The following is a 13,821-nucleotide window of genomic DNA, read 5'->3' as shown; positions in this document are numbered from 1 at the left end:
CTGTCTTGGGCCTCAATGCGTTGCGCGGTGAGGGACGCAGGAGGGGGGAGGTGGGCCTCGCGAGAGAAGTCTGGGTCGTGGGTGGAGCTGCAGAAGTGGGTCACGCGCGGGGAGGGACGCAGGTGTACGATCGTGCGGATCTGTCGCTAACCACCAGTCGGCTGGTGGTTAGTCGCGTCCATGGATGATTTGTTTCCATCCAGCCAGATATAAATTGATACCACATAGTTTGTTGGTGTCCGTAGGGCTTGTCAACCATTTCTACCATAGTTTTAAGAGAAAAGTATACTTTTTCTCCCTCAATTTTTGACGGAGTCTAGATTTGGTCTCTCAATTTCAAAACCGGATAACTTGCCCCCTTAACTTCTAAAACCAAAAAAGATTCATCCCTGGTCACGGTTTTGATTGATTTGATGCTGTCCCACCCCGGTTTTGACCATGCCGACTCAAACTCGCATACTTTTTCCAAGTCCGAGTAATGCTTTCAAATCTGTGTACTTTTTCAAATCTGTGAACTTTTTTAAAGTCCACGTAGTTTTTTCAAATTCCTGTAAAATTTACGTACTTATTGATATTCGTGTACATATTTTGGAAAGAGTTCATGAATCTCAAAAATTTATGCGAACTTGAGAAAAGTAAGCGGCTTAGGATTTTTTACACAAAAATATGTGGATTTGAAAAATTATATCAACTTGAAACAATACATGAATTTCAAACAAAGTTCATGGACTAGAAAACGAACACAATTTGAAAAAAAAACGCGGACTTTCAAAAGTATGCGGATTTGAAATAAGTACGTGAACTTCAAAAACAGTTCATGGATTTGATAAAATTACACAAACTTGGGAAAAATACGTGGATTTGAAAAAACTACACAAATGTTAAAAAAATCACGGATTTGGAAAAGGTACGAAAATTTCAAAATAGTGCACTGATTTGAAAAAAGTATGTTTATTTCTTAAAAACAATACGCGACCTTGAAAAAACTATGCGGATTTGGAAAGTGTATTCGAATTTCAAAAAGTACACGGATATAAAAAATTACGCGAATTTGAGTGAGACCGGTCAAAACCGGGGTGAGTCAGCACCAAACCGGTCAAAACCAAGACCAGGGACGAACCTTGTCCGGTTTCTGTAGTTGGGGGTGCAAGTTGTTCGGCTTTGAAGCTGAGGGATCAAATCTAGACTCTTAGCCTAACAAGCAAGGTTTACATGCTCTTAAATTAATGCGATGGTTAAAACTAAACTGAAAATATGTAGCTAAGAGATGACATCTAGTACAATGGATGGAATTGTCCTATCTTCTTTACTGAGAGACCATCTCTTAGGTAAGAGATGGCAAGCGTTTTTTTCCTCCATTCGCCCTTTTCTAACTCAGCAGTGATCTTAGGTGACATTGTGAAGATAGCACCATTGTACACGCTCTAATGTAGCTAGCTCTGTACGAGTGTGTCATGCGGGAGGGCTGATGCAAGATGCACCGATGATGGCCCATGTGACTCAAAATGACAACATATGTATCATTGGTAGTGCCAACGATATCTGTCATTGTTGGCACCGACATGTCGGAGTACTACTGGTGAAATATTATATTTTAGGGTTATATTTTTGAAATTTATGTAATAAAAATAATATTTAAAATATACCTCCCAATGACAGGGAGTATCTTGCTTGTGCCCGTCTAGTGGCCCCACAACCACCCGAAAACAGAAGGGGGTACCTCGCTTTTGTACACCGCCTAACCAAAGAGCGCCATCAAGTATTAATGATCCATATAGAGAGGCATCCATTTGTTCGTGTTAGACGAGCCCGGATTAATGTGTGATAGGTCGTGCATGGAGCCATCCACCCTATATGGACAAGAAATCATGGAACACCTTGCTTTCTGTCTAGTTGTCCAACCAAACTACACCATCAAGTGTTAATGAGCCCTAGAGAAAAACATCGATATATTTGTGCAAGTCACCATTTTAGCATGGATTAATGTGCATGCGGCTCCATATCAGGAGTTGCCCACCTCATGTTTTCGGACAACCTACTCGAAAAGTGGAAGTATTAAAGAGCCAAAAATAAAGACATCGATTTATTCGTGCTAGTCACCGTTTTAGTTTGGATTAATGCACATATTACCAGCAGCCATCCGCCTTGAATCGGCAGGGAACTAGGGGGTACCTTGCTTATGTCTGCTGGTCTGGCCGAATAGTACCATCAATCATTTGTTGTAGAGAGAGACACCAATTTATTCGTGCTAGTCACCAGACAGATGGATACAGGCCAAGAGTGATCCCCTCAAAATTGAAAAGGAGTACATTACTTCTGTGTGGCTATCCAACCGAATAGTACCATGCATTATTAATGAGCCTTGGAGAAATATAACGATTTATTCGTGCTTGTCACCATTTTAGCTCTACGTAATGGGAGCCGCCCATTACTAATTGGTAGTTAGAACCTCGCTCATGTCCAGCTACCCAGCTGAAAAGTGTCATCAAGTAATAGTGAGCGATAGAGAAAGCCATCAATTTATCCATGCTAGTCACAATTTTAGCCTGAACATCGAACGAGTAGGAACCAAGTTTTACCTTGTGTCTGGTTATCTAGGAGAACAATATTGTCGAGTATTAACAAGCCCTAGAAAACATCAATTTATTCATGCCAGTTGATATGTCCTATACGTATCAAGAAATTTTTATTGTTTCAGGCTATACTTATATAATAATGGCATAGTATTAGCATCAACTTTTATAGTTTTTCTTTTTTAACCTATTAATTCGGTGCAAAGTGCCAGTTGTTGTTTTTTTGGATTTTCTAAAAAAAATCAACTTTTAGGGACCAAAAAACTAGAAAAAAATACTAAGTTTTTTTGAAGAAATGAAAACGGAGGGACCTAGACCCACCTGGTCCCCCCTAGGCCACATGCCACAGGAGGTTTCCTCCATCGCATCTTTCTTCTGCTGGCTTTATATACTCCCAAAAACCTCAGAAATATTAACAGATGATTTTTGGGCCGCCCACCTCTCTGCTCCGGGGAGATCCAATCTGGAGGCTTTTTCAGGTACACTACCAAGGGGGAATTAATCACCATTAAAGATTATTTACATGAACATTGATGCCACTGTGTTCATGTGTGAGTAGTCCTTTTTGTACTATGGGAACATAACATTTTTTTTCATTATAATATGGCATCAGCCCACGTCCTAATAAGTTAGATGAAATACCTTCTTGTTATAATGGCAATGGTGGGTAATTATTTCACTTAAAACTAGTCTAATGGTTATACAATATTAGTCTATTAAATAGACAGTCGGATGTTTTTGATTTTTGAGAGATCTTCTAGCATTTTTATCCTTTTTCTGGTGAGCCTGGCAATTGCTTTTAATATATAATAGATACACAGTTAGTTGTTTCTCTTTTGAGTTATTTTCTAGCATTTTTATCTTTTTCTGGTGAGCCCGTCAATTACTTTTAATACATAATAGATTAGGTTGTGTTGGATCCTTCCAGAAAAAGCCTTACACATATTATTTTATGGGCCATAAAAAATTAGGGCCCAAGATATACATGTGTAACCAATAAAAACACATCTTTCGCGGGAACTGGGCTTACCAAGGAGGCAGGTCGATGCTCCGAGTAACATATGTGTTATACCATGACATACCAAATGTCCTAGTATTTTCTAGTTGCTCTTAGTGTATCTTTCCCAGTTGGAATCTCAATTTCTAAGTTAAGCCCCAAAGCAAGGACCATGTTATACTTGGATATTATGGATTAAAGGACTACCACTTCTAGATTAGGTAGTTCCTAGTACAGGATATGGATGTAATCAATATGATCACTGATACATTAGGATGTAATCAATGTGATCAACAAAGGATTTGGACGCAATTAACAGCCAAATAAATTTGACCACAATTATTTTTGTATATTAGAGTAAAACTTAGTTGGGTTTAACTCCCATTAATACTTCTAGATAAGGATATGGATGTGGTCAAATGGCAACAATTTAATATTTCTATTTTTAGAAGTGTTAATACTTACATGAGAAGAAATACATATCAGTGGTTGCAAAGAAGGATGTGGATGCACTCACATATGTATATTTGGATGATAGTTAATAGTATCCATAAATAGCACCTTTTATGAGTTATGTATGTTAATTTTTACTAAAGATTTACATGGTCTTTGTATAGTCAAATAGCACTACCATACAACCCTTTTAATTCTATATAAGGGAGTACATCTTCTCATATCCTACACCAATATGTGGTTAGCAAACAATACCCCTAAATCTCTAGTTTTCTGTAGATCCTTGTACTTCCTGTTTGTAGTAGTTAGTTTCTTCCTCTTTGTCCACATTAGTATGCCGAGGAAAGGGTGTGGCATACATCCACAATGACAAAGACCGTGATCTCACCTTCTACAAGCGACGTTTCGGTTTGTTCAAGAGGGCGACTGACATCTCTGCCCTCACTAGGGCTAGGGTTGAGGTCGTCCTAGAAACAAACAATGGAAAGATGCACTCATTTGGGACGCCATTGGCCAATCCCATTGTTGATGCTTTCCTATTTGGAGCTCCACCAGTAGTTCCCTCCGCCGACGAGGGAACCACTGCTAGGATTGGAAGCCTACAGAACGAGGTGGCTCGGTTGGACATGGAGAACATGACCGAGGAAGACAAAAACCAACTTTCCATCCTTCGTATGAAAAATATACAAGAAGAGAATCCAGGTATGGTGGCAAATCTTATCTTCACGAAGGAAAAAGATCTCAGTCTTGAAGATCTGAACAAGCTCTTCAGTGAGCTCTCTTGGGTCCAAAAAGATATTAGATTCCGGCTACCTCCATTGCATGGTCGTGAAGACAAGACCGGTGACACATGTGTGGCACAAGATCTGCAACTACCAAGTGTTCTGCCGGCAGATCATTTGAGTACTACTCATTCACTTATGCAGTCACCATGGCCTCACAATCTCTCACAACTCCAACTACCTTTAGATCCACCACCATCACAACCAGAACAAACTTCGGGACCACTTTTTCCTATGCAGGTACCAATGTTCCATTCTCCACCACCATCTTTAGCTCCACCCTGGGCTTCCCATGTCCAACCCATACCAAATCAGGTACATGAGCAAACTCCACCAGAGGAGTTGCATGTTCAGAACTATGGAAGTACTTGCACACAACAAAATGACGCAAACCATGACTCAACATCCGGGCAGAATTTGGTGGCCTCTCCACTATTGGGGTACTCGAGTGGCAATGCCTTTTCTATTGATGACCCATTTAACACTGAACAATGGGGTTTTCCTCTATCAGATCAGTAGTACTACAATAGTTTCCTAGGGATGGATGCTTACTTGGGCTCTAGCGGTACGGATCTAGGACAGTCTTCCATGGTAAATGGTGGATGGGTTGATGTGCCACCCTCTTCCACTGGACAAGATATTGATATTCTTACAGACTATGGAGAGCTTTTGTAGATGCTAGTTAGCGCTTCCATGTAAGAGCTATATTGAAATAAAATATATTTATTTCCAAATTCATTATCCTTTGGACTACTATCTTAATTAGGATGTTTGGGAAAAATATGCATGCTCAGTGTTCCAGGTCTTGGTCCGTGATGTTTTTTCATCAGTACCTACAATTTTGTTGTTGTAGATCATTGTCATCTCAGGAATGACGGAAGTGGAACATGTATTTACCACAATGCACCTCTTAGAATATTGTGAGGCAAACATTAGCTTGTCAACTAAAAATAGAAGCCATGCTCATTAAACAATTAAATTAAAAGATAGCACAAGTCCAAACTTCAACTAAAGAGACTAGAATCCATTACTTTTTCTGGTTGCATAACACTACCAAGAACAACAACTGTGTCTCATATATGAATTAATGAATATGAGAAATCAAGGTTTTCTTAATAGACGTGAATATGCCTTATCAAGAAATTAGAGCCATATTAGACATGTGAAGAGATGGTGGCCACATGTGATCCATTGATACCACATATGCCCCATTAACAACATTGAAAAGTACCGTGGATCTAGAGCTCTCCATGAAGATATTGTAAATTGGCTTAATTTTAAAGTATGCCATTAATCATCGCAATACAACAAACTTACAAGGACATAATGACCATCTCGTAGAAGACATCAGTTAATCAACACATGTAGCCACTTTTGTAGAAGAACAACCTAAATCTAGAACTCACATATAACTTACCATAAACACAATTCTTTTTGGTGGATGGCATGCATGAGCTTTGGTAAATAACTAATCTAAGAGTAGTAATGGTGACGATATATTGTCATTAGTTAAAACAACATGTATATGGCTAAGAACATAAAAAAGAAACACCTAATCTCGGACTTTCACATGTCATAATTTTAATGATCAAGTATTAATTTTTGTGATGCAACATGACCTTCATATTCAACATAACACCAAGCTTGGAGAGATAATGTTTAGATTAGATGCACATCGTACTTAAGAAGACATACACCCATGGTGCCAACATATAAAAGTACTTCAAATATTAAACTCACACTGGATGGCATAATATCATGCACTACAAGAGAGTGGCCTGTGTAACCGACACTCCATCCATGACGAACGGGTAGGTAACACATCGTCAACCCGTCTTAATACTCATCAAATGCAGGTTTGCTATCACTAACGGGTGATTTTCCGGCGCTCAATGACTGGTAGAAATCACTAATTGTTTTGCGGTTGTCACTTTCAAAATACAAAGAATCCACCAGAACTAGATTTTCATTATTACAAAAAGAGAGGGGAAATCATAATTATATAAAGAGACGGGAAATCTTAGTGGTACTTAGCGTGGTTGAATTACAAAGGGAAGTTTTCTACGAGCGAAAATAGTCTTGTACTACATATGTTTATTTATTTTTATTTTCTTTGTGATACATATGTACAAGGAGGGAATAGAAAAAAAGGAAACACTAGCTAGCTAGTGTAATTATACAAATCTTTCCACTTAAGCCTCAAAATGTAGATAACTCTTATGTTGAGCTCTATGGAGCACAAGCTAGATCTCTGATTTGAAGTCCTAGAGGCATCTATATAGATATGGTTGTTGAGACTACTTGTCGTTTCCCCTGTCTACAACAGGGTGCAGCGACGGGGAACTGATCTCTGCATCAAGGAGCTCCTCCGGCATGATCGCCGGTCCGGCTGCCTCCGGTTGCCCCGACTAGGTCAACCTGTGTCTACAGTGGTGACGCCTGCTGCAGTCTTGCTCTCCCTCCCTCCGTCTCGCTGCTGCCCGTGACCTCCAATGAAAGACGTCAGGTCACCACACCACCAAGATCCGGATCGCAACCACAGTATGGCCAGCTGTTTTGGTTCATGTCGATTCTGCCAAAGCCGTCCCATCTCCCTTACCTATCCTCCTGTAAGGCTACGTGCTTTTGTTCATGTCGATTCCACGGCCGTGGACAGGACCCACAAGATCAAATGAATCTGACTGTTCGCGGCTAAAGTCGTGCAGTTCTAGGACGATCAAACCCCTTTGATGCTCCAGCGTGTTCGGGTATAGACATTATGTACTGCACATACGCCATCTCAGCTTATATATTGCTATCCCAAATTCACATATGCAGTATCACTTTGTTTAAGCATACAAGTATGAATCAATTTTGTTATTGTTGTAGATTAACCATTGTCATTGCCCATATTGAAGCTTTGATCTAAATTAACAGAAGTAAAAAGTTGCAGGTAAGATGCTCCGACTGTAGTTTATATAGTCATCAGTACCAGATGGGGTTCTATATGTACTCACATAATTATGGATATTTTCGTCGCGACATGAAACCTGGTAATTTGGTGGATTATCTCATGCCCCAATTAATGCCTATAATATGGTGAAATTTACATAGAGTTATTTTCTTTCAGAAAATCTGTTGGCGTCGACTAACGAATGGTATTGTATAAATTGTCAGACTTTGGGACGGCAAGAGAAGTATGTTCCGCTCCTCCTTACACATATTATGTTTCCAGCAGGGTGATTTTCTGTATTTTTTTTCTTTTTTTGAAAAGGAGGTTTGCCCCGGCCTCTGCATCAGAATGATGCATACGACCATATTATTGATAAACAAAAGGTCCAACATAAGTCTCGAGGTCTCAAACAAAATGAAAAAAATGCTCATAAAGAGCACTAAAGAAAAAACAGGGCAGCCACAACCGGCAGGCAAAACAAAAGATAGGAAACTAAATACCTATCCTATTACGTGACTGCCATCCAAACCGGTTGAAGATAGCCTGAGCTACCGTCTCCCATCGGATAGATCCAGTATCCAAATGCTCCCTGGCCTCCATCGAAGTGAGTAGCGACCACATACGGATGAGTGTAGTGGCCCTGAAAACAACATGCAAGAAATGAATATTTGTTGTTCTGTTAAAAACCAAGTCGTTTCTGCAGTTCCAAACTGCCGATAATAAAGCGGATACTCCTACACGGATGTGCCTTGCTGTTGCTGCATCAATCCCATCTAGCCATGTCCCAAATAACGTGTTGATGGAATTGGGAGGAGTAATATTAAAAGCTATGTGGACCGGCCTCCACAAAATTGTTGCCAAAGGGCAGTCAAGAAAGAGGTGTTTGATTGATTCATCACTATCACAAAAACTACATCTTTTAGATCCAGTCCAGTTGTGCTTCGCCAAATTGTCCTTAGTTAGGATGACTTGTTTGTGGACAAACCACATAAACACTTTTATTTTCAAAGGCACTTTGACTTTCCAAACATGTCTCAAACTAGGAATAACGCTAGTGTTGATAATATCCAAATACATGAATTTAACCGAAAACTCACCATTCTTAGCTAGTTTCCAGTGCAACTGATCTGGCTGTTGAGAAAGTTGGACATCCATCAATCTTCTCACAAGATGGAGCCAAGCTTCCCAACGGTTTCCCACTAGCGTCCTCCTGAATTGAATATTAAGAGGATTGGACTGTAGTACTGTTGCAACGTAAGCGTCTCTCCGCTGAACAATATTATAGAGAGAAGGATATTGGATTGCAAGGGGTGTCTCCCCTAGCCAGGTATCCTCCCAGAATCTTGTGAAAGTACCATTTGCAACTATAAATTTTGTCCTGTTAAAGAAGACTGATTTCACTCTCACCAGTCCCTTCCAAAAAGGCGAATCAGTCGGTCTTACCGTTACCTGGGACAAGGTTTTGGACTGAAGGTACTTATTACGAAGAATCTGGGCCCATGTTGCATCCGTCTCTACAGATAACTTATACAACCACTTGCTGAGAAGACATCTGTTCTTCACCTCTAAATTTTCAATGCCTAGACCCCCTTGATCTTTCGGCCTACAAATGATATCCCACTTAGCGAGTCTGTATTTTCTTTTTAATTCATCGCTCTGCCAGAAGAACCGCGATCAATAGAAATCTAGCCTTTTTCGTACACCAACTGGTACTTCGAAAAAGGATAAGAGAAACATCGGCATACTTGTGTGAGCTGAATTAATCAGAATCAATCATCCTCCATATGAGATAAGCTTGCCCTTCCAGCAGCTCAGTTTTCTTTCAAATCGATCTTCAATGCTCTTCCACTCCTTGTTTGAAAGCTTGCGATGGTGGATTGGTATACCCAAATACTGAAGGGTAAAGACCCCAATTCGCACCTGAACAATTCCTTGTAATCTTGTTGTTCTTCTTTAGCTCTTCGAAAGCAGAACAATTCACTTTTGTGGAAGTTAATCTTTAACCCCGATAATTATTCGAACAAGCACAATACCAGCTTCATGTTTCTAGCTTTAGCCAAATCATGCTCCGTAAAGACGATAGTATCATCCGCGTACTGTAGGATAGACACTCCTAAGTCAACTAAATGCGGAATGAGGCCACCTACCTGGCCATCATCCTGAGCCCTTCCTATTAGGACTGTCAACATGTCAACGACTTTGTTGAACAAAATCAGAGACATCGGATCTCCTTGTCTCAGACCCTTGTGTGTCTGAAAATAATGACCTGTGTCATCATTTACCATTCCAACACTCCCTTTTTGCATGAGAGAATCTACCTGGTCTCTCCAGGCCTGATCGAATCCTTTCATACGCAAAGCCTGCTGAAAAAATGGCCATTTTACCTTGTCATACGCTTTCTCAAAATCCACTTTGAAAACCACCCCATCTAGTTTTTTCGTGTGGATTTCATGGAGCATTTAATGCAGAACCACAACCCCGTATAGGATGTTTCTGTCCGGCATGAAAGCCGTTTGACACGGCTGCACCACAGAATGCGCAATCTGCGTAAGCCTATTAGTCCCAACTTTGGTGAAGATTTTAAAGCTAACATTAAGAAGACAAATTGGCCTAAATTGGTCAATCCTCACAGCCTATGTTTTCTTAGGAAGCAAAGTAATTGTACCGAAGTTCAAGTGAAACAGTTGTAACTGTCCCAAAAATAGATCATGGAACATCGGGAGCAAGTCCCCCTTAATGATCTGCCAACACTTTTTATAAAACTCTGCCGGAAAACCATCTGGTACTGGAGCTTTATTATTTTCCATTTGGGAAATTGCCTCAAACACCTCTTTCTCCGAAAGTGGGGCTGTCAAAATATCATTCTCATCTGCTGCGAGCTGAGGAACATCCTCAACCCTTGACTCATCCAAGGATACGAAATTATCCTCGAGAGGCCCAAACAGCTGCTTATCGTAATTGGTGATATATACCTTTGGGTTCTCCTGCCCTAAAATCGTCCCATCATCTTGCTCAAGGTGAAATATTCTCTTCTTTCGATGCTTGCCATTCGCAATCATGTGGAAGAATTGTGTGTTATCATCCCCTTGGATGATTTTGCGAGCTTTAGCTCGCAGTGCCTGTCGGTGTCAAAACCGGCGGATCTCGGGTAGGGGGTCCCGATCTGTGCGTCTAGGCTGATGGTAACAGGAAGCGAGGGACACAACGTTTACCCAGGTTCTGGCCCTCTCGATGGAGGTAAAACCCTACTTCATGCTTGATTAATATTGAAGAAATGGGTAGTACAAGAGTAGATCTACCACGAGATCGTAGAGGCTAAACCCTAAGAGCTAGCCTATGATGGTATGATTGTAATTGTGATCATCCTTCTAAGGACCAACCTCTCCGGTTTATATAGACACCGGAGAGGGCTAGGGTTTACACGGAGTCGGTTACAAGGAAGGAAACACAATATCCGGATCGCCAAGCTTGCCTTCCACGCAAAGGAGAGTCCCATCCGGACACAGGCCGAAGTCTTGAATCTTGTATCTTCACGCTTCAATAGTCCGGACGATGTATACAGTCCGGCTGTCCGGATACCCCCTAATCCAGGACTCCCTCAGTAGCCCCTGAACCAGGCTTCAATGACGATGAGTCTGGCGCGCAGTCTTGTCTTCGGCATTTCAAGGCAGGTTCCTTCTCCGAATACTCCAAAGTAATTATCGAACACGTAGACCGTGTCCGGATCCACAAGATGATATTCATATTTCATTGTAGGGAACATAGCGTAAATCTGATCTGCTGGCAATCTTCGTACCCGTGCCCTTGCATCGTGGCCTAGTCCAACACGAACCGGCATTTCTCTCCCCACCTCGACTCGCGTTGCGAGGCGGTTTTATTGGCACGTCCTGCCCAAGCAGAGACCGTGTTCCTCTTATTACGGGATTTTCCATCAATATGGGCGTGTGTGACCCCACGACGACCGTTGGTATGACTCCATGTATTTTTGGATAAGTCTCAAGCGGTCACACTGAGGACTCTTGATATTCACCCCCCTTTATAAAGGGATCGAGGCCTATGCCTCTTTTCCACCTCCCCTGCACCTTCTCGCACCTCGAGCTCCAACACCCAAGACCTAAGCTCCAACACCCCAGATCCTCCAATATGTCCGGATCCAACCCTAAAGGCCAGTGGGTGGCCTCCTCGATCCAAGAGGAGGACATTACGAGGCTTAGGGAGGTCGGATACCTGACCGCCGATATCCGGCACAGGCTTCCTGCTCTAGGGCAGGTTATCCCTACACCGGAGCCCAATGAGAGCATTGTGTTTGTCCCCCACTTCCTCCGCGGCTTGGGCCTCACCCTCGACCCCTTTGTAAGGGGGCTCATGTTCTACTATGGGTTGGATTTTCATGATCTGGCTCCGGACGCTATCCTCCATATCTCGTTGTTCATTATTGTGTGCGAGGCTTTTCTCCACGTCACCCCACACTTCGGCTTATGGCTGAAGACCTTCAATGTGAAGCCGAAGATGATCGAGGGGCGACGTGCAGAGTGAGGAGGTGCCATAATAAGCAGGAACGCCGATGCCCCATGGCCAGAGGGTTCTCCCAGAGGTATCCGATGTGTGGCAACGGAGGTGGTTTTATGTTAGAGCTCCCAGAGGCACAAAGTGCGTAGCCGCCCCCGAGTTCCGTTCGGGCCCTCCGTCACAGTTGGCGTCATGGACCGACGCAGGACGGAATTGGGGGCCTGCCAGTGATGTTCCAATACTGCAGAGCCGTATCCGGGAGCTTATCGAGAGGGACATAAATCTTGTCAGCATAATTCAAGTAATGCTAATCTGACGGATGTTGCCGTGCAAACGTCGGCCTCTCCGGATGTGGGAGTTCAATCCGGAGGGTCTGCGGACTATTAAGCACTTCTTCGGCCTGAAGCTCGAAGGGATGTGTAAATTACTCTTCGGACCACAAGTAAAGTGTTCGGACAACACTGAGGATGCAGGCCTAAGCTGCAATCGCCTAGATACCCATGTAAGTAACCTTAAAGACGGACACTCTGTTTATATTTGCCATAACCATTGTTCTGAAAAACCCTCCGTGGCCAGGAATGGCTCAACAAGGCGGAGAGAATCAGGTGTCCGGCGCCACTTCCTGAAGGCTCGCCGGGTCCAACCGTTGCCAAGATGCTTGGCCGGGTGCTTAGCAAAATGCCCTCAGGGAAAGGCGAAGGAAAGGGCAGCGAAGCCGGACTTCAGACACTATGCATCCAGACCAGGGGAATTGATTTCTCCCCAAAGGAGGATAGTCGGGGAGGGGAATCTGAGGCCACCACCCTGCGCGGGAAGAAAAGGGCCGCCTCCGAAGACTTGGACACGGAGATGCCCAAACAGGGGAAGAAAGTGTCCCCGGGGGGCTCTGTCTCGACGGGTGTTCTCACCACGTCAGGCCCATCAACGGGCCAGCCCTCGAACGAGCTGTAAGTTAATCACTATTCCGAGGGTACTGCGTTTCTCCGAGATCAATAACCAGGATTCGTCTTTTGCAGTCCGGCTAGCAGCTCTCCTCAACAGAGTTCGTCTTCGGGGGATCTTCCTCCGGAGATGATGGAGAGCGACACCCCACCCACCTCTCCGCCTCATGAAGTGGGAAACACTGAGGTGTCGTCACGGAGGAGTCCGGATCTGCCGAAGCCGGAGGCCAATACGTCAGTCGCCCTGAGCCCGGAGCGTTTGGCTCCCACGGGGGGTGATGAGAAGGGTCTGGCACAATTCGATGCCCGGCCAGACGTACTGACAGGTCTTCTGGAGCGAGTTGCGCTCTCGGCGGAGCACCACTCATTAATGAGTGCGGTGCTTAAGAAGATTTCATCCGCTACAAGCGGTTTGACTGAGGCATTTACGAGCCTGCTCAGAGGCTTTGAGGTATGTAGTAAAAATGCACTATTTTTTGGCTGTGAGGCATGCGCTAGGTGTGCTCCATATGGATAGTAGCCCTTGAGACTCTGGTTGCCCGCCATAGGCGGCAAACGGGGGATCATATAGTAATGGCTGTGTTGTACATGTGCGCAGGTATCTAAGGATCCGGCAGCCGACCAGTCTGTTGAA

General features: G+C 43.1%; 1 protein-coding gene across 1 annotated transcript; it reads left to right on the top strand.

The window, feature by feature from the left end:
* Positions 1 to 3,810: 3,810 nt before the first annotated feature.
* Positions 3,811 to 12,514, top strand: LOC119339746 (pheromone receptor transcription activator-like; the record flags this gene model as incomplete). The annotated part of the gene is made up of 3 exons (XM_037611684.1): positions 3,811 to 3,847; positions 4,357 to 4,808; positions 12,494 to 12,514. Coding segments are annotated over exons 1-3 (510 nt in total), but the record flags the coding sequence as incomplete, so codon positions are not given.
* Between the last annotated feature and the right edge of the window lie 1,307 nt (positions 12,515 to 13,821).

The sequence above is a fragment of the Triticum dicoccoides genome, chromosome 7B (genome assembly GCF_002162155.2).
Source record: "Triticum dicoccoides isolate Atlit2015 ecotype Zavitan chromosome 7B, WEW_v2.0, whole genome shotgun sequence".
Lineage (NCBI taxonomy): Eukaryota > Viridiplantae > Streptophyta > Magnoliopsida > Poales > Poaceae > Triticum > Triticum dicoccoides.
Note: the sequence above shows the minus strand (reverse complement) of the source record. Positions and strands in the feature narration are given on the sequence as shown.